Source organism: Lemur catta, chromosome 4, assembly GCF_020740605.2.
Source record: "Lemur catta isolate mLemCat1 chromosome 4, mLemCat1.pri, whole genome shotgun sequence".
In the NCBI taxonomy this organism is placed as follows: domain Eukaryota; kingdom Metazoa; phylum Chordata; class Mammalia; order Primates; family Lemuridae; genus Lemur; species Lemur catta.
The window spans coordinates 74,390,704-74,417,730 of NC_059131.1; the positions used below are offsets into that span (position 1 = coordinate 74,390,704).

Sequence of the window (27,027 nt, forward strand, 5' to 3'; positions counted from 1 at the left end):
TTACGGGTGTAGCTCAATTTACTCATCTAATATTTTATTAAATACTTGATTAGTTCTGATTTTTCAGGATTTAAATTTTTTTTTTATTTCAGCATATTATGGGGGTACAATGATTTTTCAGGATTTTAAAAACTAAAGCAAACATCCATTCATCTGACTCTTTCAGGACACTGCTCAGTCCCCAAAGTCCATTTATTTGAGATGTTTGGTGCCCGCCAAGTACCAGACACATGCTTGAAAACTGCCCCTAGAAAGTTTATAAATAGGCCACAAGGCAGCAACTGTGGTAGGGACCTGAACTGTGCAAAGTAGAGGCATAGTTAAAATATATATATATAGCCACCCATTGTTCCCTAGCTTGCTTACTATGCAGGAGTCACATAGGTGATGGCCTTAAAGATTCTTAGCTTTCTTCATTGCTCCCATGGATAACATCACCCTTGTGAAACCTAAGGCTGGTCTTTGGGATGTCTTCATTCTGGTGGACCAGCTGACCTAGCCAGACCAGTGGCCCATGGCACTGCGACCTAGGAACTAACTCAGCACAAGCAGATAATTTTTGCTTCCTGATCCTAGAGTTCATCTCCAGCCCATCAGCAGACCCAACTCCCTAGCGCTTTGCCCACCAAACTATCTTTAAAACTCTTTCTTCCAAATTCTCAGGGAGACGGGTTTGGGAACTTCCTCCCATCTCCTTGCATGGCACCTGCGATATTAAAGTCTTTCTCTGCTGTAAGCCCTGCTGTCTCGGTGTATTGGCTAACTCTGGAGCGGTGGGCCGTGAACCTGGTAAGGCGTAACATGCTTGGTGTCGGGGATTCTGTGGGGCCTATGTGAGGGGCAGTCTCCCCCCACCTGGCTTTACGGGGCCTGCGGGAATGCGGATAGCAGCATGGAATGACAGTTGCAGGTGGGAAGAGGCTAGAAAAGTAGGCGAGTAAAGGACCCTTGAAGAGCACATGATGAGGAACGGCTGCATCGAAGGGACGTGTGTTTATGATGCCTTTTGTATATATTTCTAAATTGCCTGCCATAAAGTTTGTGCTGGCTTCCCTGGCTCTGCACCCCCGGTGGTGTAGTCGTCCTGAGCAGGTGTAACTCCTGGACCCTCTTTCTGCGGAGCCAAATCTGCTTCCTTCAGTTCCCCCTTGGCTGGAGTTTTGCCTTGAGGCTGACGCAGGCCAGGTCTGCAGATGCATCACTTTCTCATCTTGCCCACAGAAGGTCCCCTGAGGCAGAAATTGCTCTGTTCAGTGCATTTTTCTTGTGCTAAGGAAGAGAGAATTGTGAGTGTATTTCTGTCTTGGATGCGTGATATTGATTTAGATACTTAGGCCTCTTCTGGGAGTTACTTGGGCATCTTGCAATGTTATTGACTTGCCATAGTTAATATTTTATTGTGTCCTGAGCACTGAGACAGGGTCCCTGCCCAGGATCTCGAGTCTCAGATAAAACACAAACAAGAACTGCAGGAAGGGCCTGGGTGGCTCCGGGACACGGGTAGGAACAGGAAGAGTGGCCTCTGAGAGTGATTTATGTCTTCACTTGATCTTGCTCCTCCCATGGCAGGGTGGGGAGACATAGGGGAGCCTTCGAGGATACACTGTTTTTTTTTTTTTTTTTTTAAAAAGCAGAGATAGGTATTTCATGGGTGAACTACATTATTATTTGGCAGAAGAGATCTGTGTGTAGCTGTGGTTGGAAGGGGAGATAAGTTGCTGTTATTATCATTAATATTTATAACTTAACATGGGCCAGAGAATCCCAAGGCTGTCTACAGATTACTGGCTTTGGTGGATACAGGCATTTTGTGAGAGAGTAGTTGTGAGCTGTTTGGGAGGTTGTGGGCAGAGGAGTGTGCCCTGTCATTCAGGTTAGAGCTGAGATGTCACCTCCCCTGATACCCCGTTAGCTACCTCCTCCATCCTGCACTCACTCACCACCGCTGTCCTTTGATTTGTTTTCTGTCTGCCTCTCTAATGGAAATCAGAGTTCTTCAGGCTTCATGCTCACTGTCCAGGACAAAGGTTGGCACATGGTGAACACTCAGAAAATCACAGGTGGGTGAATAAGCGGCAAGGTATGTTAAAGAAGGTGTTGGGTCTTAGCAGTTAAGACCTTGTATGTAGAGAGAGGGACGGTGAGGCATGCACTTACAAATTTCTTAACCCAAGGAAAGAGTACTGAAAATTTCTTACGTGGGCAATCTTCTGTGTGCAAGATGAGGGCAGAAAGTGTGATGCATGTGCAGACTCAGCCCGGTCAGGCCCAAGGCAAAAATCTAGCCAAGTGGGAACTGAAGGAAGCAGATTCGCCTCCTTGGGCCCTTTCTGACATCCGAGGGCAGAGCATGGGCCTGCTTATGACTATTGAGCCGTTGAGGAACTTGCAAAACAGGGATCTATTTCTTAATTTTTTGAAAACGTTTTTTATTATTGTAAAATATACGTAAAATTTACCATCTTAACCATTTGTAAGTGTACAGTTTAGTGGCTTTAAGTAGATTCATAATATCATACAACCATCATCATCATCCACCTCTAGAACTTTTTCCATCTTCCCAAACTGAAACCCTGCACACATTAAGCACTAACCCCCCACTCTCTCCCCCAGCCCAGGCAGCCAGCGTTCCACTTTCTGTCTCTCTGAACTTGACTGCTGCGGGGACCTCACGTTAGTGGAGTCACGTGGGATCTGTCCATTCGTGACTGGCATATTTCACGCATATTTCAGGGCTCATCCATGTCGCAGCATGTGTCAGAATTTCCTTCCTTTTTAAGGCTGAATGATATTCCATTGTATGTCTGCTTTCTTTTTGCAATGATTGGGGCATGAGTAGAAACGAGGACATGGTGTGTGGAACCAAGACAGCAGCATCCCAGGAGCTAATTCCTAGGCAGGTGAGGAGAAGAGGGCAGAAAGAGGAGGGGGCGGAGAACGGGAGAGCCCGTGGCGGGCTGGCTCTGGCTGTCTTTGCTGGGAAGAGCCCTGTGGGTCCGTGGAAGATTGAGGATTCTTTGCTGCCATTTCTGTGTCTGACGGCCTTCGTGGTCGTGGCCCTGTCCTGCACTGGAGACGTCCAGGCCATGCCACGCTGTGAGGTAGCCATCCATGTTCCCCTGTGAGAGGTGGCTATTTCATGCTCCTCTGGGTGGGCGGTTCTTCATGCTGCCCCTGCTGATTGAGACACCGGGCCCTGAGGATTGAGTGAATTGTGGTCCTTGCCCAGTTTTCAGGAAGCAGAAAACACACAGGCAACAACTGCAGTACTTTGAATTATCTACCTAAACCATCCCAGGAATTGAATTGATTATGAAGTTAATTTAACTCCTTTTCCTGTAGATTAATTGAGGCATGAGGTGGGCAGTCTTTGCTGGTTACTGAAAGAGGACTTCCTAATTGCCACGCTTCGAGGAAACCCGAGTGGCATCCTCCCGAGAGCACGGCTGGGGTAGCTTTAGGAGGAACTTGTCAAGCCTTCGCACAGATGGCCTTTTATTTATTTATTTATTTTTTCATATTATGAAAGCAATATATTCCAAGTTTCAAAGATTTGACAAGTTCTGTAGAATATCTTTCATCAGTAGATGGAAACTTTCAAACTGCATGATCTTCTGCCTGGCAGGACTGGGTGTCATTCGCTGGTTTGAGGTCGAATCCATTTCAAGGCATGTCGTGGTGATACAGTAATGGTGGGATGGTAACACGTGCAATCCGGTCTTGTACACTGAGTGTTAAACCTACAGTGTTTTGGATGATAGAAGGGATATTCCATTTTCTTACATGCTGGGAAGTAACGGCAGAGCTGACTACCAGAAAGTGGTGTTGCTGTTGCAACTGCTGGTTTGGGAGGCAGTACTGGAATTCTTCTACTCACATGAGTAAAAGGACAATCTGGTTTAGTACCCTTTGCATCATATTTACAATTTGGGTGAACAAACAAACATTTTTCAGCCAATTTACAATTGGGGTAGGCTTTGCAAGGGGAGATGGGATGATGGTGAACACACTCATCCCCATTTTTACAAGCAGGCCAGTACTTGTAGCACTCCAAAAGCTTTTCTGGTTTCTGTGCCACACTCAGTTCACTCATCTCAGCTTGACTGATTTGCAGAGTTTCTGCCATTACTGGGTCAATTTGCAGTTGGGATAATAACTGCCTCTGTTGAGTTCCTCGACTTTTTTCTATATTATCTCCTTTTGCCTCCTCTTCTTTAATGGGGGAACTTATTCTGGGGGTCCTGCTTTGTCCCTGGACCACTTCTGCTAGCAGTTCTTCCTGAGAAGTTCAGGTTCTGGGAGAAACTGGAAGTGTCTGTTTCTGTGGGACTGTAGAATAGTTGTTTTTGTTACAGATTCTTGAGCTTCAGATACAGCCTTCAAAGTTAGATTCTTGTTGGCTTGTTTAGAAGGTGGAAGAGAAGGTCTCCTTTCAGGCTTTGCTGGCACAGACACGCTGCTGGAGACGCCTCCTGTTCGGGACCCATAATCATCATCTTCCTCCTCTTCTCCATCATGATTAAATTTTTTTACTTTAACAACTGAACTTACCACAGGCAACTTTCTCTTTCGAAAGTTTTCGTCCTCAATACTCATTTTTTCTGAGTTGTTTCTAAAGGGGCTATAAGTCTCTTCTAAGCTACTAAGCACTTCTGGTTCACACAAATGTCCTATTTCATACACGTGGCTGTTTTGTGTATCAAGTTGCTTGGCAGCATGAATACTGTTTTGCTGCTGTTGAAATTGCATTCTGTTTAAATGAACACCACTGGCTGCATTTCGACTTGCAGGTGGTCAATAAATTTCAATAGAAGGGCGAGCAGAACCATATGTAAGTGTCACTGTAGGTTTTTTCTGAGATAAGAGATTCTCCTGCACAAAATTGAGGTCTTCATCAATGAGATCATCTGGTTCTGGCTTAATAGCAATCACATCTTCAGAGGGTGCTGGTTCCCTCAAAGGTTTCACTGTTGACATTAGTCGAGTTGCAGCTCCATCATCATAAGCCTGTCTGACGTTAGTGGTTTTCTGCTTCTGTGAACTTGTAGAAACTCTGGAATTTCTTTTTTCAGGTCTAGTGTTAGAAATGGCAAGGGGTGGCACTGCAGCTTCATGCCTTCTCTCATCTCCCCGACTGAAATTGCTCTTGTTTGAAGGCACGTTGCTGTCAAAGATGTTAGTATCAGAAGACTTTAGACTAGGGGGTTCAGTTGTCACAGAGCGAAGTTTATCTGATACACCATGAAGCCAACGTAAACTCCTAATTCTTGCAACTTCCCCTTAATGGCACTCCGGATCTTGCGGCTGATCTCGGTGCCGATCTCCATGGTTCTGCGGCAGGCTCAGCACAGCGTGGCGCTCCGTTTCCTCAGAGCCTGCCGGGGCCTGCTAACCCACAGCCCGGCCTCCTCCGCCCCAGATGGCCTTTTAATAGCACTTAGGTCTTTGCACATTCGAGTTTCGACTGCAGACTGACCAAGTAGTTTGGTGGCTCTGTTTGTGGTAGCATTAAGTGCAGAGTTTTCATGTTGCTGGTAAGGTGTGTCCCACGATCTTGGATGCAATGAAGGGAGAGCAGGAAACCAGGAAAAAGGAAGGTGCCATGTTGTAGCAGGGAAGGGTCCCCACCTACGTGGGTATCAGACAGGCAGGTGCAAGCAGAGTAGGGGTCCACACAAGGGGACAGGGGCAGGGCCACATCTTGGGAGGCGGTATGTGTGTAGTTTGAAAAAGCTCAGTTAATAGTTTAGGCTTAGAAAATGAAAAAAAGTCCTTTTGAAACAACAAAGGTCATTAAAGGAAGCTGTGATATTTTTGCTAATCGAAACGTGGTGTGTATTCTAAAAAACTGAGAATCACAGGATTCCTGTTTAAAAGATACTTTGCTTCCAACAGCATATCAGGAGGTGTAATTATCTGACTTTGGGGAGGGAAGCAAGGCCTAGGGAGCTTAGGGTTTGCCAGGGCCATGTCAGGTGTGAGGGCTGCCACGCGGGGGTCGGGCGTAGGCTCTGACGGAGTGTTCTTTCAGAGTGTTCTTTGTGACGCACAGTCTCTGCCCTGCCCTTGACGTGGCTGGCATCTGAGTATCTTGTACTCTGCATCACTGTTTGCTTTGTTTTTGGAGTAAGAATTGTATTGAGGGAGGAAATGTTCCAGGGTGGATCCGATTAGCATCTTGGTGAACTTGGTAGCAGGAAAGTGGAGGAAGTGCCAGCCAGATCATTTTTTTAAGAACAGAACTCACTAGGTGCTTCAAGGAAAGCCTGGGAGGCAACCCAGCAGGAGGAGAGCTAGAACTTTCTCTGGGTGCACACTCTGAGGTCTAGCAGTGTGAGTTGTCACACTTGTTTTTGGTTGTACCACATTTCCTTAGAATAACACAGGCTGGAATTTTCCATGTGGGGCTCACCGTCGGAAACAGATGAGGGGTGCAGTTGAGGGGTTTCATTTCTGTTACGGAGTTACTATCACCTGGCTCTTTTTGTTTTAAATAAAGTAATTTTCCTTATGCTCAAATGATTGCTCATTAAAGGTGAACATTCTTCCATTAGGGATGTTGTGGATAGTTTAAAAAGCAGGTACATGCTGACTCTAACTTTTAGATCTGGTAAATTTTGAGGTCAAAAGTGATGTTAAAAATTTTTTTTGAAACCTGGAATCAGGCCGGGTGAGATGGCTCATGCCTGTAATCCCACCACTTGGGAGGTGGAAGCAGGAGGATCACTTAAGGCCAGGAGTTTGAGACAAGCCTGGGCAGCATAGCAAGACCCCTGTCTCTATAAAAAATAAAAAATTATGGAACCTAACCTTCTTCTAGTATCTTACAGGTTGCAGAATGAGTGGGTGGTCTAACTTCTGCACGGAGTGGGAATTGTTTAAGCAAGGAGCCCATCTGGGGGTTTCATTTTTGGTAGATGAAGAGACATTGGCCGAGGCATGTGGATTTCAAAAGAAGATAATTTTTATAAATGACTTTTTATTAAATGATTCCTTAGGGATCACAAAACAACACAGAGAATGAGAATAGATGTACCCGAACTCTCTGACCCCGGTGGGTGGGTCCTCCCACTCTTGGCCCTTGGAATTCTCTGGGGCCCAAAGGGCTCACTTCTCTGTTGCATTTCTCTCGTGTATATTAGAACCTTATGCATCTGAATTGTCTGGGGCTGGGAGTCATCCTATTTATGATTTTAGGTTCCTCTTGGTGGGGGTTAGTTATCTATAATTTATGCGTTTTTTGCTGAAGGGTTTTTCCTTTTTTTTGGTTAAGATTTTTAAACATACCCTAAAGTAGTGAGGGGAGAGCACAGTGAGACCGGCAGACTCAGCATGCACACGCATATCCTGCCTTCTCTCTTCCTCTCTAGGCCCTTTTCCTCCACTGAGGTATTCTAAAGCAAATCTTAGAAATTTTACTAAACATTTTACTAAACATCTCTGAGAAATATGGCCAGTCTTATGTCACTGCAGAGCCCTTATTAGGCTGATGAAGTTAACCATGATTCCCTGGTGTCCCTGTGTTCAGCCCATTCGCTGGCCTCCTGCCCACGCAGGAATCCTGAATCCTGTGTAATCCGGGTGGTTGTGATCCACGTTCAGCTCAAACCACACACCACATTTGGTTGTGTCTCTTAAGTCTCTTTTGGGAAGAAAGCCTCCCCCCTCCACACCTCCCCGACCCCTGCTTTATTTCACGCCATTGAAGTTGGGCCAGTGTGTTTATGTGGAATGTCCCCCCTGCCCCACTGGTCTGTCTGTTCCCTCAGAGCATCATGTAACTCAGCACTCTTCCTTCATGTTTCCTGGAAGCTAGAAGTTACTTTTACAAAGGTTTCATTAAATGTAGGTTGCGCTGTCTTTAGGAAGAATGCTTACTGGGAGGTTCCGTGCATTTTAGTCGTGTGGTCTGGGCGTGCTGCTCTTAGTGATGCTCAGGATGGTCGGTGAGTTCACGGGATGGCAGCTGCCCTTGCATCTTCCTCCTCAAAAGCCCGTTATGATCTCTGCCTGAATTCACTTTTTCTCTGTGGATTGTGAAATGGTGATTTTCTAATTTGATCAGTCCTTTCAGAACTGTCAGCTTGAGTTTGTAAAGAAGAACCTTGCCTCATCGATGAGGGAGCTATGGGGTGACTCTGAGACATAACACATTCAGAAACGGTGGGGAAAATACTCCTTTTGCCTTTTAATTGCCTATCGTTTGTCAAGGAGTTGGTGCCCTGGTTATTGGCAGTGAAGACAAGTGAATTATTTTTTGTTTTAACTTTTTTTTCTCTTTATCTCTCCTTCCCTCCCTTTTTAATATGATTTTAAAGTCAAGATTTCCTACTCCTAGCATTTCATTATGAAAATTTTCATGAATGTTGAAAGAATTGTACAATGAACACTGTAAGCCAGGAGTTTTAAAAAATATATTCGGTGTGTTTCGGTTAATTGCTGGGCTTTTTTTGATACATAGACAGTACCATCTTCTGCCCATTACAGCTGCTTCCTGTGACTTTTGTGGCTTTTAGCCATTCATCTTTGAGTGTTTGTTTGCTTTCTGGGCAAAAAGCTGTTAAATGTTCATCTTGTACATTTCCCACCACTTACCTGGAATCAGCCATTCTTCCGGGTAGCCTGGCTCCTTTTAATGGGGAACGGTACTTAGAGACTTCAGTCTGGGTTACAGCGGTGCTCATCATTGCTGGGTTGTCACTGCTGCTAAGGGTTTTCAAGTGAGTAGGAACCTAAGAAGTATATGTGATGAAAAAGAAAAATAAATCATGAGTTCATACTTAACTTTTCCAATTCAGCTGTAAAACTACATACTTATAACTTAAAGTTGATTTTTTGTTTTTTTTTTGAGGCAGAGTCTGACTCTGTTGCCTGGGCTAGAATGCCGTGGCATCAGCCTAGCTCACAACAACCTCAAACTCCTTGGCTCAAGTGATCCTCCTGCCTCAGCCTCCCAAGTAGCTGGGACTATAGGTGCATGCCACCAGGCCCAGCTAATTTTTTATATTTTTAGTAGAGACAGGGTCTTGCTCTTGCCCAGGCTGGTCTTGAACTCCTGACCTCAAGTGATCCTTCCACCTTGGCCTCCAGAGTGCTAGGAAAATTTGATTTTATATTTGTTTTCCTCTTATACTGAAAATCTTGATTTCTAACAATATTCACATAATTGTGTATAAATCTAGTTGTACACTCACATATATACATATCATTTCTATATATAGCTGTTAGCAAGAATACTTGAATGAAATTTGAATTTTGGCAGCTCTATTTGGCCTTAGGATATATGTAACTACAGGTATACCTAGTTTTATTGTGTTTTGCTTTATTATGCCTCCTGGATGTTGCCTTCTTTTTTTTTTTTTTTTTTTTTTTTTTTTTAGCAAACTGAAGTTTTGTGGCAACCCTTCATCAAGCAAGTCTATCAGAGCCTTTTTTCCAACAGTTTATGCTCACTTGGTGCCTCTGTGTCAGATTTTGGTAATTTTTGCAATATTTCAAACTTTCTCATTATTATTATATCTGTTAGGGTGATCTGTGATCAGTGATCTTTGATGTTAATATTGTAATTATTTTGGGGTGACACAAACCATGCCCATATAAGACTGTAAATTGATAAATGTCGTGTGTGTTCTGGTGTTCTGCCTGCTCCCCTGACTGGCAGTTCGCCCATCTCTCTCCCTCTCCTTGGGCTCCCCTATTCCCTAATACACAAAAAAATTAAAATTAGTTCAGTTAATAACACTACTATGGCTTGTAAGTGTTCGAGTGAAAGGACAAATCACATATCTGTCACTTTAAATCAAAAGCTAGAAATGATGAAGCTTAGTGAGAAAGGTGTATTGAAAGCTGAGATAGGCAGAAAGCTAGGCCTCTTGCACCAGTTAGTCAAGTTGTAAATAAAGAAAAAGTTCTTGAAGGAAATTAAAATGTTACTCTAGTGAACACACAAATGATAAGAAAATGAAACACCCAGTGGGCATGGTGGCTCACGCCTATAATCCCAGCACTCCGGGAGGCTGAGGCAGGAGGATTGCTTGAGGTCAGGAGTTTGAGGCCAGCCTGAGCAAGAGTGAGACCCTGTCTCTATTAAAAATAAAAAAATTAGCTGAGGGTGGTGGTGCGTGCCTGGAGTCCCAGCTACTCAGGAGGCTGAGGCAGGAGGATTGCTTGAGCCCAGGAGTTTGAGGTTGCTGTGAGCTAGGCTGACGCCACAGCTCTCTAGCAGTTGGGGACCGCTGCCTTAAGCCAAAACCTAATCCAGAGCAAGACCATAATGCTCTTCAGTCCTGTGAAGGCTGAGAGAGGTGAGGAAGCTGCAGAAGAAAAGCCTGAAACCAGCAGAACTTGGTTCATGAGGTTTAAGGAAAGAAGCTGTCTGCATCATATAAAAGTGCAAAGTGAAGCAGCAAGTGCTAATGGAAAAGCTGCAACAAGTTATCCAGATCTAGTTAGTGTTTTATGGTGGCTCTACCATAAAACAGATTTTCTGTGTAGATGAAAGAACCTTCTATTGGAAGAAGATGCCACCTAGGACATTCATTGTTAGTAGAAGTCATTGCTTGGCTTCAAAGGACAGGCTGATCAATGCAACTGGTGACTTGAAGCCAGCTGCTGTATTGAAGCCTGAGTTGCTGCAATCTCATGATCAGAGTTGAATGATGAGGAGTTGCTTCTTATGGATGAGCAAAAAAAGTAGTTTCTTGAGATGGAATCTCCTGGTGAAGATGCTGTAAACATTGTTGAAAGGACAACAAAGGATTTAGAATGTTCCATAAATTTAGTTGGTAAAGCAGCAGCAGGGTTTGAGAGAGTTGACTCTAATTTTAAAAGTTCTACTGGAGTAAAATGCTATCAAGCAGCATCGTATGCTACAGAGAAGTTTTTCATGAAAGGAAGAGTCAATCGATGCAGCAAACTTCACTGTTGTCTTATTTTAAGAAATTGGCACAGCCACTTCAACCTTCAGCAACCACCACCCTGATTAGTCAGCAGCCATCAACATCGAGGCAGAGACCCTCCACCAGCAAGAAGATTATGATTCAACTGAAAGTTCGTATGATCACTAGCATTTTTTAGCAATTAAGTATAGTCTTCTCTAATTAAGGTATACACATTTTTTAGACATACTGCTATTGTACACTTAATAGACTGTAGTATAAACATAACTTTTACATATGTAGTGGGAAACCAAAAAAAAATTGTGACTTGCTTTATTCTGATACTTGCTTTATTGTGGAACCAAACATGCAGTGTCTCTGAGGCACGTCTGTACCTGATTCCCAGCTTTCTCCATAACAATCTATGAAAGCTATTCTTGAGCTTTTTCATCCTGTGATTGAGTCTACCCACTACTCAAGGGAGAACCTTTTTCCCTTCCCATAGTCTATTTGGAACAAGATGCCTTCAAGGCCAGTACATTGTCACAGCTGTAGGTCTACCTTGCAGAAGAGAGGAGGATTCAGTACTTTAACAGTCAGATGGTTGTTTAGATTCAGCAAGGTGCTCTTGGGGTAAGAACTGAAGCCATAAACCCTCTGCCAGCCAGCAAGCACTTTCCTGCCACGGCCACCAGCTGTGTCTCCAGCACCTTACAAATACAGGGTCAGAGGTCAGAGACCACAGAAACAGCAGGAGAGAGGAGGTGGAGCTTTCATTATAACGTTTACACTGGACTGCAGTATAGTATAAATGTAACTTTTATACCCACTGGGAAACCAAAATGTGTGACTTGCTTTATTGCATTATTCACTTTATTGTGGTGGTCTGGAACCGAATCCCCAGGCTATAGCTATGTGTATGTATAATCAAAACACTTTAGTTATTTTCTCTGTGTAATTATTTCAGTAATTATTTTATAGAGATAGGGTCACCGAGGCTGGAGTGTAGTAACTGATTATAGCTCACAGTAACCTTGAACTCTTGGGCTCAAGTGATCCCTCTACCTCAGCCTGCTGAGTAGCTGGGACTACAGGCAGGTGTCACCATGTCTGGCTAATTTTTGAAAAATTTTTATAGAGACAGAATCTCACTATTGTTGCTCAGGCTGGCCTTAAACTTCTAGGTTCAAGTGATCCTCCTGCCTGAGCCTTCTAAAGTGCTGGGATTCTAGGCATGAGCCACTGTAATTATTTTAATAACCCAATAAGTAGTTAAGTTTATCCATTTTTTGTTAAGAATTTATTTTTTCCTTGTATTGATTTAACCTAATTTAAAAAAACATAAAATACTTTCCTGATTCCTACATCAAACCTATCAAATCTGTAAAGTATTTGTGGAGAAACCATCACTGCTCCTTCTCTGGTTCCTTCTCTCTGCCGTAGAGAACTCTTTCTTTTTCTGGCTTTAGCCTTCCACTGTTTTGCTTTACAGATACTAAACAAATACACAGTACATATCAGTATTCCCCCTCCTTTTTTCATAAAGGTTGTGAATATTCTGTTCTATGCCTTGTCTTTTTCACATATCAACATGTCCTGGAAATCATTCCATTATTGGGACAGAGATATGATCATCTTTATCGTAGTCTCTCATTGTGTAAAAGTACCACAGTCTATTCATAGTTTATACTGATGCCCATTTGGAATGTTTTCAACTTTTGCCATGACAAATAATGCCCCAATAAATATCCTTGTACATAAGTCATTCTGTACTTTTATTGCCGTATCTTTGGCATAGATTCCTAGAAGTGGGATGGCTGGATCAGGTTAAATTAAATATGAAGTTTTGTTAGATACTGCTAAATTTACCTTCCTCTATTGTGGTTGTACCCTTTTTAAAAATTCCCATCAGCAATGTGTGAAAGTACCTGCTTTTCCACAGATTGTCATCAGATATATGGCCAAACTATTGGATTTTTGCCAACTTGATAGGAAAGACATGGTTCAGTATAGTTTTAATTTGCATTCCTTTTTTTTTTACAAGGATTTTTCGCCTTACGGGCTGTTTTCAGAAGTTCTTTGTTCCTATTATTTGCCTAGTTTCCTATTGAGTGGTTTTTCTTCTCCAATTTTTAGGCCTTCTCTTTACTTAAGGAATATTAGACTTTTATCTGATACGTGAAATTTAAAATATTTTTTCCAGCTTGTCATTTGTATTTTGGTGGCTTTGCCTTTGGTGTGTTTTATCATGCAAAGTTTTTTTGGCTTTTGGTTTTTTTCTTTTTAAGTGTAGTAGGATTTAGAACTAATTTCTTTGATACTTTCTGCTTTTGAGTGATGATCAGGAAGGTTTTCTCATTCCCAAATTATAGAGGAATTTCATCTGTTTTCTTCAAGTACTTGTAAATTGGGTTTTTCTCTTTTAGTATTTTAAAGCTGTTGTTCCATACATTCTGGCTTGCATTGTTTCTGATAAGAAGTTTTCTGTAATTCTTATCTTTGTTCCTGTGTAAATATTCCGTGTTTTTTCTCTTCATCACTGGATTTTACCAATTTGATTATGATGTTCATTAGTGTGATTTTCTTTATGCTTTTTTTGCTTGTGTTTTATTGAGATTCTTGGGTCTGCAATATTTATAGTTTTCATTATACTTGAAAAATTTCAGCCATTATTTTTCCCAAATTTTCTTTCTGTTCTCTCTACCGTCCCTTTGTCCCCTGAGACTCCAGTTATGTGTTTTAGGCAGTTGCTTGTTGTCTCAGAGCTCACTGATGCACCGTTCTTTTTTCTGGTTGTTATTAATCTTTTTTTCCTGTGATTTTTATTTTAGTTTCTATCATTTTGTTGTCAAGTTCCCTAATCTTTTTTCCTGCTATTTGTAATCTACTTTTAATCTCATCCAGTGTACTTTTCATTTTAGGTATCGTATTTTTCATCCCTAAAAGTTTGATTTGGGTCTTTCTCTGTGTTTCCCATTTGTCTTGTTACCAGGCTCGTGCCTTCCGCTACCTTTTCAGCAGACGGAGTATGTTTGTAGTAGGTGTATTACGTCTTTGTCCACTGACTCCACTGGCATTTCTGGTTCTGTTTCTACTAATTGATTTTTCATTTGATTATAGATCAATTTTTTCTGCATCTTTACTTTTGTTCCTGCTTTTGTTTCTGAGAAATATACCTAATGGTACTAATATAAGAATATGATTATTTCAATTATAAATTCAAAATCTGTTTACATTCAGTGTTCCAGAGATTGAGTTTGTCTGTTTTGCACTTATTGTAAGTACTTTTAGGGACTCATTAATTTCATTTGAAGGGGCAAGGAAATTATGTAAAGAGAAGCATTTAAATTTATTTTCATAAACTCTGTATGAAAAAGTCCTTTTAAGTCATGATGATGGGATTTAGACTTATAGATTAGATGTTACAGTATCCATTTTAAGAATGTGAGGTTTCTGAAAATCAAAGCCTTTTTGTTCCAGCCCTTTTCCTCCTTCATTTCTAATTTTTACTTGAATTCTTTGCTCCTGAGCTACCCTGCCCAGAATGAGTTTTGAGTGAAATTTAGGAATGACACAGCCATGACAGTTACACGTTTAACTGGTCCTTTTTCCAAACTGTACGGTTTTTTAATCCAGGCATTGAGACAGTAGGTTATTAGTGTTTGGCCAGTGGAGAAATGTTTTACCATTTCAAAGGAACAGATCTATGCACACAGAAAGTCCATTTCATTGTAAATTAGGACTTTGGTAGCCAGAGAAGGCACTTAATTCAATTGAATATTTATTATGCAGAGAGAAATAGTTGCTTGGATAAAGTTATTTGTGGCAGTGTTTGTTCGTGCAGAAGCTGTAGACATAGACAATGAGATGCTTGTTTTATTTCCTGAAAATACCTCTGGGGAAAACCTAAGAGAATAAATAGTGTGTGTGAGTTTAAATGTGACTCACCCTGGGTGGGGAGCCCCTAGCAGCTGAGGTCACAGGCAGAGGGGGCCCTGAGTCGGAGGCACTGGCTCCGGGGTTGGCTCTTTTCTTCACTTTACTTTTCTCACCTAGAAAATGTAAAATACGAACATGTACCTTGTAATATTTTTATGAAGACAACTGATGTTAAGTGTATAGTATACTTAACAAAATGCCTGCCACGTGCTAGGCATCTAGAGGGTGTCCCCCGTTACCCATCTTCAGTTGTTCTTTCTTAGAACGCGGAGTCAGAGTCGGTTATTCCTAACTCATCAGTACTGTTTGTTTTGTGGTCTTACTTGAGGGTTCCAATACTGAAATTTAGTTTTGCTTAGGCATTTATAAATCTCATTTTTGACTTCTTATGTGGTAAAGGTTAAGATCCACTAGACTTCAATTTTCTTAGAAAATGGGAAAGTTTTGTTTTGCAAAATTAGGGACCTTAATCACACAGGGTGGTATAATTTTGCTAATTGGACTTTGATGACAATCCACAATATTCTTGTAAATTTTGGTTTTAGACAGCTGTATTAGTTTGCTAGTGCTGCCATTAAAAAAAAAATGACAGATTGAGTGGCTTAAACAACAATCATTTATTTGTCCTAATTCTGGAGGCTGGGAGAAGCCCAAGATCAAGGTGCTGGTGGGGTTGGTTTCTCTGGTGGGGCCTCTCCCCTTGGCTCATAGATGGCCACTTTCTCACTGACCTCATGTGGCTTTTTCTCTGTGCACACAGATCCCTGGTGTTTCTTCCTCTTATAAGGACCCTGAGTTTGGGCCCCACCCTAATGACCTCATTTAACCTTAATTACCTCCTTAAAAGTCCTATCTCCAAATACAGTCACATTGGTAGATAGGGCTTCAACAGATGAATTTTGGGGAGAATAAATTCAGGCCATAGCAGTCGCTCTCTTCTGCCTTGGTTTTGGAATGCCAGCAGCAGCAGCAGTGGGAACACTGCTGTATTATTGGGTTAGTTTGTAGGATTTTTATTTATTATCCTCCCTTTTCAGTGATGACACAGTCTCACTTTCCTATTTTATCTTCTTTACCTCTCTTACCACTTGTATGTCTGTAATGCAGTGGCTTTCAAACTTCTTTTGACCATGACCTACAGACAGAAATACATTTGTCCGTGCAGGACTCTAACAAATATTTCACAAATCAGTAGCTATCCTTACAAGATGGCACATATTCTGTTTTCTATTCTACTTCATTATTTATTTGAAAACAGCTATTTTCAGATGGACCGCTTCACGTAATTTGAAAAACATTGCTGTAGTGTGGTTTTAGAACTGTGGTGGGTGACATAGATTGAGGGACTTTTCTCTGTTAGTCCTTTGCGGTCACGGATGTGCAGTCAGCTTGCATTGATTTATGGTATTTGTGAAGCCCATCATAAGACTTCCCTGCAGAGGAAATTATAGTTTGGAAAATTTCCCTGCCGTTTGGCAACTTTTCTAGGAAATAGAAGACGGTGGGGTGGAAAAGTTTCATCATATCGATTGTGTCTGCTGGGAGAGGCACACAATTATGCCTTATGTTCAGGAGCAGGGTAGGTTGTAGTGAAACCTGACTGCGGCTCGGTGATAGATTTTATATGTTGTGGTTCATTTTCTTTTTAAGGTATTTTTAAAAATTATCTTTCCCTATTATAAGCTCTTCCCAATAGATAGAACTTTTTAAAGAATAAAAGTCTAGTTGTTTCATGACTTCATGTCAAGTCTTAATTTAGTGATGTGTTGAGGCCTAATTATAATGTTTTTCATGTTATCTAAAGTTACAAGTTGAGGAGGACATATGGTTAGCTGTTAACAGTTAACTATGTTAGTCTCTGGGAGCTTTTTATAATTATTATTACTTATATATATTTTTAGAGACAGGGTCTCGCTCTGTCACCCAGGCTGGAATGCAGTGGTGTAACCATAGTTCACTGCAGCCTTGAACTCCCAGGCTCAAGCGATTCTCCCACCTTAACCTCCCCAGTACCTGGGACTACAGGCACTCACCATCAGGCCTGGCTGATTTTTCTTATTTTTTGTAGAAACAGGATTTCATGATATTTTCCAGGCTGGTCTTGAACTCCTGGGCTCAAGCCATCCTCCTACTTCAGCCTCCCAAAGTGCTGGGATTATAGGCATGAGCCACTGCGCCTGCCCCCCTGTGAGCTTTAGTAACAGGATAAATGAAAACCTATCACATCATTCATTCAGAAAGATGAGATTGCAGGGAGGAAGGGCTCACTCTATGTGCAAGCACAAAGTAATGCTTTTACTGTCCAGCCATAGCAAGAACTGGACCTGAGGATTACGTCAATGATACTGAAAATGTAGCTTCCTATGGGAGGACCCCAGCGTACTGCAAGGCTGTAGAGAGTGATTTCATACCTTGGTGTGCCCTTCATTCAATCTATGACCTTGGACAAATACTCGAGCTTCCCTTTCCTCCTTTGGTCACACCTGGAACAGACTAGAACCACAAAGATGAGAGCTCTCTCTCTCTTGTTCGTCCTCATTCTTCCAACTCTTTTTTTTTTTTTTAATGAATGTGGAAGTACATGATAACATAGAGCAAAAGACTGAAGGCCAATAAAGATACTCCCTTTATCTTTTAATTTATTCTTCACTTATTTTTTTAGTGTTCTGACTAGTTGGTTTATTGTAACGGATGATAAAGGATAAAGACCTGGAAAGACAAAGGCCTTGAAGTACTGCAAGGTGCCTGTGTAAGATTGTCGGCTTTGGTGGAACCTTGCTTAGGGGTGTGATGTGCCGCCCATCTGATACAAAGACACTCTGCTGACCCACCAGATTTAGGGCGTGTTCTTGTGGCTGATGCCCACACAGCTGCTGCCTGGGGGCCCCGAACAGGACAGGGAGACCTGAGCCAGAGGCAGGGCAACCAGATGTGGACCTCAGTCATGTCAGCACGTCAGCATGGAAGGGGTTGTCACCAGCTGAGGAGCCTAGCAGGTGCTCTGGGCCCCAAGTTCAGAAAGGTAGAGAAAGGTCAGAAGCTTCAAGAGTCATGTCAGGGAGACTGGCGTTGCTTGGTTTGATTCTGTTCTAAAATGAACTTTCCCTGTTGTAAGAGGGACGGGAGCCTGAAGGGCCAGGGGTTTCCTGACACCACAGGAGCCCTCCCAGACGAGAGGAGTAGAGAGCAGGAGGATCATGACCCCTCGTCCCAGAGGTGGCTTCTCCTACGCCCCAAGGGGGTGCTGCTTGGGCTTACCGATCCACAGAAAGCAGGGCAGGGGAGGTGGGACCGGGGGGCAGCCAGGCAAGGCCACTGGCCCAGTGCTCTTGGTGCAGGACCGTGGAGTCCTGGCCTGTGAATGGAGGTGGTGCGTGGGGCGAGCCCTGTGTCCAGCCCAGCTCTGACAAGAAGAGTGGCTTTAGTCGCTACTGAAGGATACTGCTTTGGGCAATGCTGTGCCTGAAAATTGGGAGACTACAAGGGAAATAAGCGCCGTTGTTTTTAACTCTGTGAAGTATGTTTTTCTCTATGAAGTATTCTCTTGGATAGTTCTTTTTATTCCTTCCCAAACATCCGCTCAGCACAACAGTCCTAACATAGACGTTCTTCATATTCTCGGACCCCAAATCCACGAGTCCAGAGTGTGTCCTCTGGCACTCGCATAGGGTATTGATAAGATTCTTACACGAATTTATACTGTGGGGAGAGGAAGGCTGCAGGTGACATACAGAAAGGACGTTCACTTTGAACCAAATGCATATCTGGCTTCTGGGGAAGTGGAATGTGGCCCTGGTAACCGTTAAGCCTCTCACGTTGGCTGGGTTACTCTGTGCTGTTGTGTGTCTGGTGGTAGCCCTTGATTACTTTGAGCTTCGAATATCTCCGGCTTCCCATTTTGGAAATTTGGCTGCACTGGACATGCCTGATACTCACGTACCTTTTCTTGTCCAGGACTGTGCTGGCTTCAAGCCAGTGGACCGTACTGCACGTCTGCTATGTGCCAGGCCCTTCACCAGGAGCTGGGCACAGTCCCTGTGTCACAGTGCCATCGTCTAATGGAGAGGACTAGAATGGACAGGACATATAGACAACTAAAATGACTAAGCTTTCTTGCTTGATGCTTTAACAATGTGGTGATTTTTAAAAATAGTTGTTGAAAAATTAATTTACTATGTATGATTTAATGCTTTTGTGTTTCTGTTTTAACATGTACTAGAAGACCTCTTTTTATATATGCTTTTAAGAGTTATTGTTGTAAATTATAGGAAGTACAAATCTGTAGACCTGTAAATTTCCTAGGCCATTGTTTGTTGTATTGCAATGATGCCGGTTGCAAGTGGCAACACCCTGGAGCAGCAGCCGGCAGAGCCTTTGCAGGAGGTTCTTTCCTCTGTGAACTTGGGCTTCCGCAGCCCTGGAGGGACCCTTGTTCTCACAGGAGGAACTATGAGACTGCTCTGAATTGGTCTGCTACCCAGGGCTTATATAATTAAAAACCTTTCTATCGATTGAGTGGAGGTGGATGGTGTTCCACGCATTAGCAAGGTGGGCAGGTTGGTCACAGAAGAGTGTCAAGGGTAACTTGCCTGGTTAGCCGGCCCATCTGCATGGCAGTGGGACTGATGTTTGCAAGTCTCAGCTGCGGCAAGGGACACCAGAGCTCCGACGGAGGGTGTGAAACTATGGTCCAGGGTGTGAGAACCTAGATGTTTTAATAATATAAACATTGGGGCATGTGATATTTTGCAAATGAGTTCATATTCTGGGAATTAATTTTTTTTTTTTTTAAGACAGTCTTACTCTGTTGCTTGGGCTAGAGTGCTGTGGCGTCAGCCTAGCTCATGGCAACCTCAAACTTGGGCTCAAGCGATCCTCCTGCCTCAGCCTCCCAAGTAGCTGGGACTATTGGCATGCGCCACCATGCCTGGCAAATTTTTTATATTTTTAGTAGAGACGGGGTCTCCCTTTTGCTCAGGGTGGTCTTGAACTCCTGAGCTCAAGAGATCCTCCCGCCTCGGCCTCCCAGAGTGCTAGGATTACAGGTGGGAGCCACCGCGCCCGCCTAGAAATTACTTTTGTTTCATTTTTTTAATCTGTTATTTTTTTCTGTTCTAATCCAGGTGCAACTTTAGAGGAAATAAACCAGCACTGGGATTGGCTGGAACAAAATCTCCTCCACACCTTGTCTGTCTTTGATAATAAAGACGACATTGCCAGTTTTGTCAAAGGGAAAGTAAAGGTAGGTCCCTTGATTTTAACATTTATCCCCGTCTTCCATCTTTCTTAAAATTTCCTTATGACATTTTGAACACTATAGCATACTAACATTTTTTCCTACTCTAACTGAACTTTTTGGCTTATTACACAAAAAGCCAAACGAGTTTGACTTGTCACCTGTCAAACTTTGCAGAGTCCATCCAGCAAAATAGGACTGAATTTTTTAAAAAAAAAAAATGACTTTATTCTCAGGCTTAGTTTTTGTTACCCTTTACATAAGTGAAGGCCCTTTCTTGTCCCAGGGTGGGAAAAATCATGTTAAGATTTATGGTTTTGTAGAGCAACACATTAGTTGACTTCTTAAATCAGTAATTCTCAACTTTTTATAGCTGTGACATCTCGTCACACTATTTTGTTGGACCTGGCACTTTCCTCTTGCTAAAAGTAGATGTTTGTTTTAAAAATGTGTAAATTAAATGGCATTAGAGCCAATTAAGTTGAGGTGGCAAGAGAGGAATATTTTGAGAGGTATCTGTTGATACTTCCTGTGAGTTACCGTCTTACATAACTGATCTCACTGCAAGAACAGGACTGACAATCTGTGCTTTAAAAACCCTGCTGGGCTGGGAGAGATGGTTTTTTTACTCCAAATTTAACTCTCTCATTAAATATTTTAATGCATTAGCCTGTGGTATAGCTTTTTCCCCTTATGGTAAAACATCCCAGATCATTGATTTTGTTTGTTTTCTTCAAAAAGCTTGGCTTTCTAACACCTCAAGTGCTATGGCTTTTAGTAAAGGCTGTCAAAGCGACGTTTTGATTTTAGAGGAACAAAACAGAAATACTCTTTTCCTCTGGGGGTTAGGCCATACTCGTGGGATCAGGTGGAAAGAAAAAGTCCTCCTAAGTCCTGTCAGCTCAGCAGTGTGGCTGGTGTCCTCTTGGTGTTATCCCCGGCCCGAGGGGTCAGAGGGGCACCCACGCCGTGGCGGGGGCCACGTCCAGCTCTCGGGTCACCCCCTCACCCTGGTCTGACTGATGGTGGCTCGATGCCCTGGCTCAGATCACATAGGGGTTTAGAAATGCCCCTTTGAGTTTATTTTCCACACTCGCCCCACTTTCCTTGCTCTGATGTTGCATGTAGTGGTTCTTTGATTTAGGTGTTTCTCTTCTTAATTTGGAGGGAGGAAATTAACTTCTGCCACAAGGATTTTAGGAAAATTTCTGTTGAAGAGGAAAACCTTTCCTCTACTGTCCAGGGTTCTGTGGCTGGGACCCTGCAAATTAAACTGACAAAAAATTAACAAGAGAAAAACAGAGCTTATTTTAACACGTGCAGTGCACATACGTGTGGCAGAAGCTCAGCAATGAGTAACTCCAAGGAGTGGTTAGAACTTGGGCTTTTATAGCATCTCTGCAAGAACAATAAATTTTTAGAGAAGTGACAAGGCAAAGGACAAGGGGCTTAGGCTTTTGGGGTGGCAAACCGTGGAGGGTAAATATATGGGGGGAACTCGTGGAAGCTTGGGGTTATGTTAGGTTTGTTACGTACATCCCCCTGTTTGCGTCTGTGGACTGGGAAGAGCCTGGTGTTGTCTCTGTGATTAAGAGTCAAAGTTCTCTTTCTGGTACAGGATGGGGAGACACTGCAACAAATGGAAATTATGTCCTGTTTTTAGGCAAATGGGCAGGCAGGTGTGTGGGGTGGGGGAGGACAGAGAACCTTTTTGGTATCTACCTTTTCTCAACTGTCTTCAGCTCTGAATAATCTTTGTGCTAAAGTGGCACATTTCAGGGTGATGTATTCTGGTCCCTGATACTTCAAAGCTAAAATGCCTGGAAAAAAGTCCCAAGGAGGCAGGGCCAGGGAGCCAGGGGCCTGAGCCTGGGGAGCACACATGGCATTTATTTGTTCTCCTTCTGGCCAAATCCGAAGGATCTGGAAGTTGGGACTCTCCTATTTATACCCTGAACCTTTGACCACTCTATAAAACTTAAAAAAAAAAAAAAATCCCTTTGCTTCCAGCTGTGCCTATAACCAGATACTGTGGTCCCTGCAAGGCAGGAGTCTGTAAGGCCACATCGTGGCTGCGTCTGGAGCCACCAGATTCTGTTCTGCAGCCGAGCCTGTTTGCTCTAGAGCCTCCATAAAACCCCTTCTCACCTCGCTTCCAGAGCAAGGGGGGGACTAAACTTCTACAGTATACCAGTTATGCTTTTAAACAATACTCATCTTTCTTAATTATAACTTTAATAATTCATGAGGTCTTGTTAAATACAATTTGGAAAATAGAGAAAAACAGTAAAGAAAATGAAAATCACTTGAAATTTCACCAGCCTTCAGATTTCCTTTAAAAATAATTTTAAATTACATTGTTATCTTAATGTCAAGGTTTAATTTCAAAAACAGCTTGTATAATGCAGGGTTTGGTAGCAATCCCCCAAAAGGAGCCTTGTCTTAAGGGACATAGCCTTTCATGAGACATTTGTACAAAACAAAAATAAGAGAAATGTTAATAAAATAAAGTATAGAATTATAAAGATACATATCTTTCTGTTTTGTTTTTTTTTTTAAAGAGAGAGAGGGTCTTGCTGTGTTGCCCAGGCTGGAGTGCAGTGGCTTATTCACAATCGAAATCATAGTGCACTATAGCCTCAAACTCCTGGGCTTTGATCCTCCTGCCTCAGACTCCTGAGTAGATGGAAATTGAATTATAAATACATTTTTTAAATTGAACAGCACATATGAGGCCGGGGGCACTGGAGTCCTTAAACAGCTGCTCACGTGGCTGTACCAGGAAGATATTTTCAGTGAAGAATTTTCCAGTGAGCTCCTAGAAGTGGGTAATCAGAATTCTGATCTTGGCAATGAGCTGTCACCCCTTAGGAGCAAACAAGCCACAAGCTTCAATTCTAGGCCCTTCTATCATCACCCCAGATTATGAAGGGCACTAATTGTTATTTGTTATTGGCAAAACAATTGTACATTCAAATGCTGTTTCCCCGTAGACCTGCGTGCTTTGGAGGTGTTCATGACCTTGGGATCCTTGGCCACTGTCCATCGAAGACTGCAGAAAGCACAGTGAAGTGACCAGGCGTCCCACAGGCAGGCAGCCGTTAGTTTCAAATACCAACATTTGGAACCTAATGAGGAAGACTCTTATGAGTTTTTTCCAAAAGATTAACGTTTAACTCAAACTTGGGTCATTCTTCAGGGTTGATGCAGTGAGTTCACATACCTGAGTCAGTCCTTTGATCCTCATATCCCTGTAGGGAGGATTTATAAAGTAACGATTTGTTTGAGAGCTGGGGCTTAGGAGTCGAGTGATTCACACGCAGCCTCGTGGCTGGTAAGTGGCACAGTGAGAGACTGGTGCTTGGGTTTTCCAACCCCAACTCCATTCCTTTCTTTCCTGCTGGGGCCATATTCCCGGGGCACAGACGGGTGACATGGGTGAGCCCCTGTCAGCGTCAGGCTGTCTGTTGTTGAAGCAGCGCAGACTCTGCTCGGGGCCAGTGCTCGCCTGTCCTTCCTGTTCCCATCCTGTCCCCGTCCACCTTCCCGTTGCCCGGCTCACTGAACGAGGGACTGTCCTCTTCGTGTGTGTCAGGCTCTGATTGCCGAGGAGGCGAGCAGCAGGCTCGCCGAGCAGGAAGAGGAGCCCGAGAAATTCCGAGAAGCCCTGGTGAAGTTCGAGGCCAGATTCAACTTCCCCGAGGCAGAGAAGCTGGTCACCTACTACTCCTGCTGCTGCTGGAAGGGCAGGGTGCCCCGCCAAGGCTGGCTGTACCTCAGCATCAACCACCTCTGCTTCTACTCCTTCTTCCTGGGCAAGGAACGTAAGTGTGGCCCATGCCCAGGTCGGCTTGGGAGCTTGGCCCATCACAGTAGACCCAGCCCTTGGGATGCTTAGCGCTGCTCCCAGGAAAGGTCATGAACGTGAAGAGTAAACTGCAAAAGATTTAAGTAAACAGCAGAGATGGCAACAGGTGACACTTGATCAGTTGTGTATGCTACTGCTACTAGGGGGTTTGCTTTGGGGAAAATTCATTTTTTTCTGCTGCCTTAAGAGGCAATTTTGTGTAACTCACTTCATGTGGCCACTAAAGGGGTTTTAGTACCATAGGTTGCTTTGAAAACAGTGTCCTAACTGATGGCTGAGTATTGCTCTAAGAGTAGAATGTATTCCTGCTTCTTAACACTGGAGGCCATTAAAAAAATTCCCAGTTCTGAAGGTCATGACTGCCCCTTGGAAGAGTGGCTGGATACACAGTTGCTTCTAGAAGGGGAGTTCGTCTGGGACCACTTGAGATTCATGCACTGATTCACTCTCATACATTTATCCAGCGGCAGGAGCTGAGTTAGGCAGTGGGATTCCAAGGTGAAAGAGGAAGGACACAAGGTCAATTGTGTATTGAATGTTTCAAAAGTCATTCCCATTGAAACTTCTTCCAGAGCCAAATATTGTTTCAAGTGCCATGCTGGGTGGTATGGATGTATGTGTGTGTGTGTGTGTGTGTGTGTGTGTGTGTGTGTGTATATACATGTATATATGTGTATATACATGTACTTTTTTTCCTTCTGCATTTATGTTTCTAGTTGAACTGGTGGGAGGGGAGCTTCTCTTGAATGCCTACTGTGGCTAGCTTCTGGCACATGGTGTTTCCTTCCTTTTCCAGCTCATCAGCCCCAGTTCTGATGCTCTAGGACATACACTCTATCTGCACAGCCCTTCCCCACCCTTGGAATGTGCTCTGATAACACCTTGGCCATCCCTGTTTTCCTTCTTTCTGAAAGGCTTGTTAGTGTGAACCACCTGTCTTTCCTTCCTTTCTCCATACTTAGCCTTTTCGGAAACTCTTGTTCATCCTTCAAAACTCAGTTCAGGTTTCATCACCTCCAGGAAGCCTTCCTGGTTCCTGTATAATTTGTCCCATATTTGTATTTCTATGCTGGGTCCCATCAAGTCAGTGGTCACTTATTTGTCTGCATGTCTGCTTTCCCTGTTTGAACAAGCTCCTTCAATGCAGGGCTCTTCACAAAGTAGATGCTTAACGAATGAAAGTTGATGCTGTAGGTGAAGAGAGAGAGTGTGTGTGTGTGTGCGTGTGTGTGTATATGTAAAAGCTTCATGTGAAAACAACTAGAAGTAGCTGGAGAAGCTTATTCTCAAGTTTAATGTAAAAGTGTGGCCTTTTAAAATTATTAAAGCACTGAAAATAGTATTGTAAGATAAACGGAAAGAAAGAGTGAAAATAACACTTAATTGTTCCCTACTTTATTTGAAAAGGAAAGTGAATTATTTTCTGATACTTATTAGTGATTATCACTAAACGTAATTGTGTTCAGATGATAAGATTTGGAAAAAACAAATGATTCCCAATATTGGATAACATTTCTCAGTTTAAGTTGTTGTGTATGTCGCCTCGATGAAACTGGCCAGTCAGATGTGAGACTCTCTGTTCTTGTTAGCTCTGTCTGCATTGCCACCACTGGCTACTGCTGTGTTAGAAACATTTCTGAGAACAGAACACTTGTTTCTAAAATGTACTGTTTAGATTGTATTACTTTAAAAAGAGTTTCATAAAAACTGCTTGTGCTCTGTGTCCCAAGACTCTGACAGCGCTATTTGACACAGTTTAAACATTAAGTCCGTTTCTGTAAATGGGATCATGAATAATCCTCTTTTACGCTTTTTTTCCCCACAGTTTATGCCATGAATGCTGTTTTTGAAACCAGAATTTATGTAGATTCAGAAACTTTTGCATAACTGTTGGAGTTTAAATATTTTTGAGAAAGTTATATGATATTAACTTGGTATTTCAGAGTAGTAATCCCTGGAAGCGTGCAGTAGCCAGCAACTTGGGAAATTTTACTTACATCTTTTCAGAAAACTGTTAGAACATGGGTTGGGTCTGAACCAACGGCTGTCAGCAGTTCTATGCTCTTCTTTCCTGCTCTGGTTTAAAAGGCGTTTGCATTTCTGCCTAAGGAAAGCTGTGCACGGTTGCTTGCTGGCACACTCAAGTGTGGCTCCAGTTTTATGGCATAAGATGTATTTGCCCTTTTTCTCTTGCAGTTAAACTTGTAGTCCCTTGGGTTGATATCCAGAAATTAGAAAGGACGTCCAATGTCTTTTTGACGGATACCATCCGCATCACCACGCAGAATAAGGAGCGGGACTTCTCCATGTTCCTGAACCTGGACGAGGTGTTTAAGATCATGGAGCAGTTGGCCGACGTGACGCTCCGAAGGCTGCTGGATAATGAGGTCTTTGACCTGGACCCAGCCCTGCAGGAGCCAAGCCAGATCACCAAGAGGTGAGAGCTTCAGCACCAGGCGTCCCTCACCGGCACAGGGTCCCCAGGCCTGCGCTCCACCTTCATGTGTGTGAGATTTTGTCGGCCTCAGTGGTAGTAGGTTTCAATTTCCATTGTGGCACAATCCACATTTTCCTATGTTGTTAATGCTGATGAAGACAGAATCATTAGAAATGATTGTTACTGATTTCATTCATGCAGTCATCTTTGATTTTTGGATCCAGTTCACCTCTTTTTCAGATACTTCAAAATTGATTTTCATAAAAAATACTTCTGCAAAATGTAACTCGTGTAGCTTCATGACAGAAATCTGTTAAATACTGTGCTTGGCTAGTGGACATTAAGACATTTTGTCTTTTCATATTAAATGACATTATAGAAAAAGTTTTCAGGACAGCTGGACTTATTTTTGGTACCACTTGTCATCAGCACTATGCCTTACTAAGAGGGTAAGTCAATATTCTGTATTATTCATTTGCTGCAAATTGATGCTAATCATGGGTTGTGAGGTAGTTGTTGGAATTTTTCTCACTTTAAGGAAATTCAGACCATGGTGTTTGAGCTTGCCTTTGATTTCTGGGTTTGTGTTTCATGACTGGGTAACTGCAGCGCTAATGAAAAGGGGAACTATTACAAACGTATCTTTCAAAAACAAGTTGCAGATAAAAGT

At 42.8% G+C, this 27,027-nt stretch overlaps 1 protein-coding gene and 1 pseudogene across 3 annotated transcripts in view; one reads left to right on the forward strand and one right to left on the reverse strand.

Annotated features, from left to right (window-relative positions):
• TBC1D8 (TBC1 domain family member 8) overlaps window positions 1–27,027 on the forward strand; it is a 117,856-nt gene that overhangs the window by 58,492 nt on the left and 32,337 nt on the right. For both annotated transcript variants that reach the window (XM_045550248.1, XM_045550249.1), the window contains exons 3-5: window positions 19,940–20,058; window positions 23,648–23,876; window positions 26,117–26,357. In XM_045550248.1, the coding sequence (XP_045406204.1) occupies window positions 19,940–20,058; window positions 23,648–23,876; window positions 26,117–26,357 (589 nt within the window). The remainder of the gene's footprint in view (window positions 1–19,939; window positions 20,059–23,647; window positions 23,877–26,116; window positions 26,358–27,027) is intronic.
• On the reverse strand, window positions 3,515–5,403 carry LOC123637258 (annotated as a pseudogene). The gene has a single exon (XR_006734790.1). The product of XR_006734790.1 is annotated as a zinc finger CCCH domain-containing protein 14-like (transcript).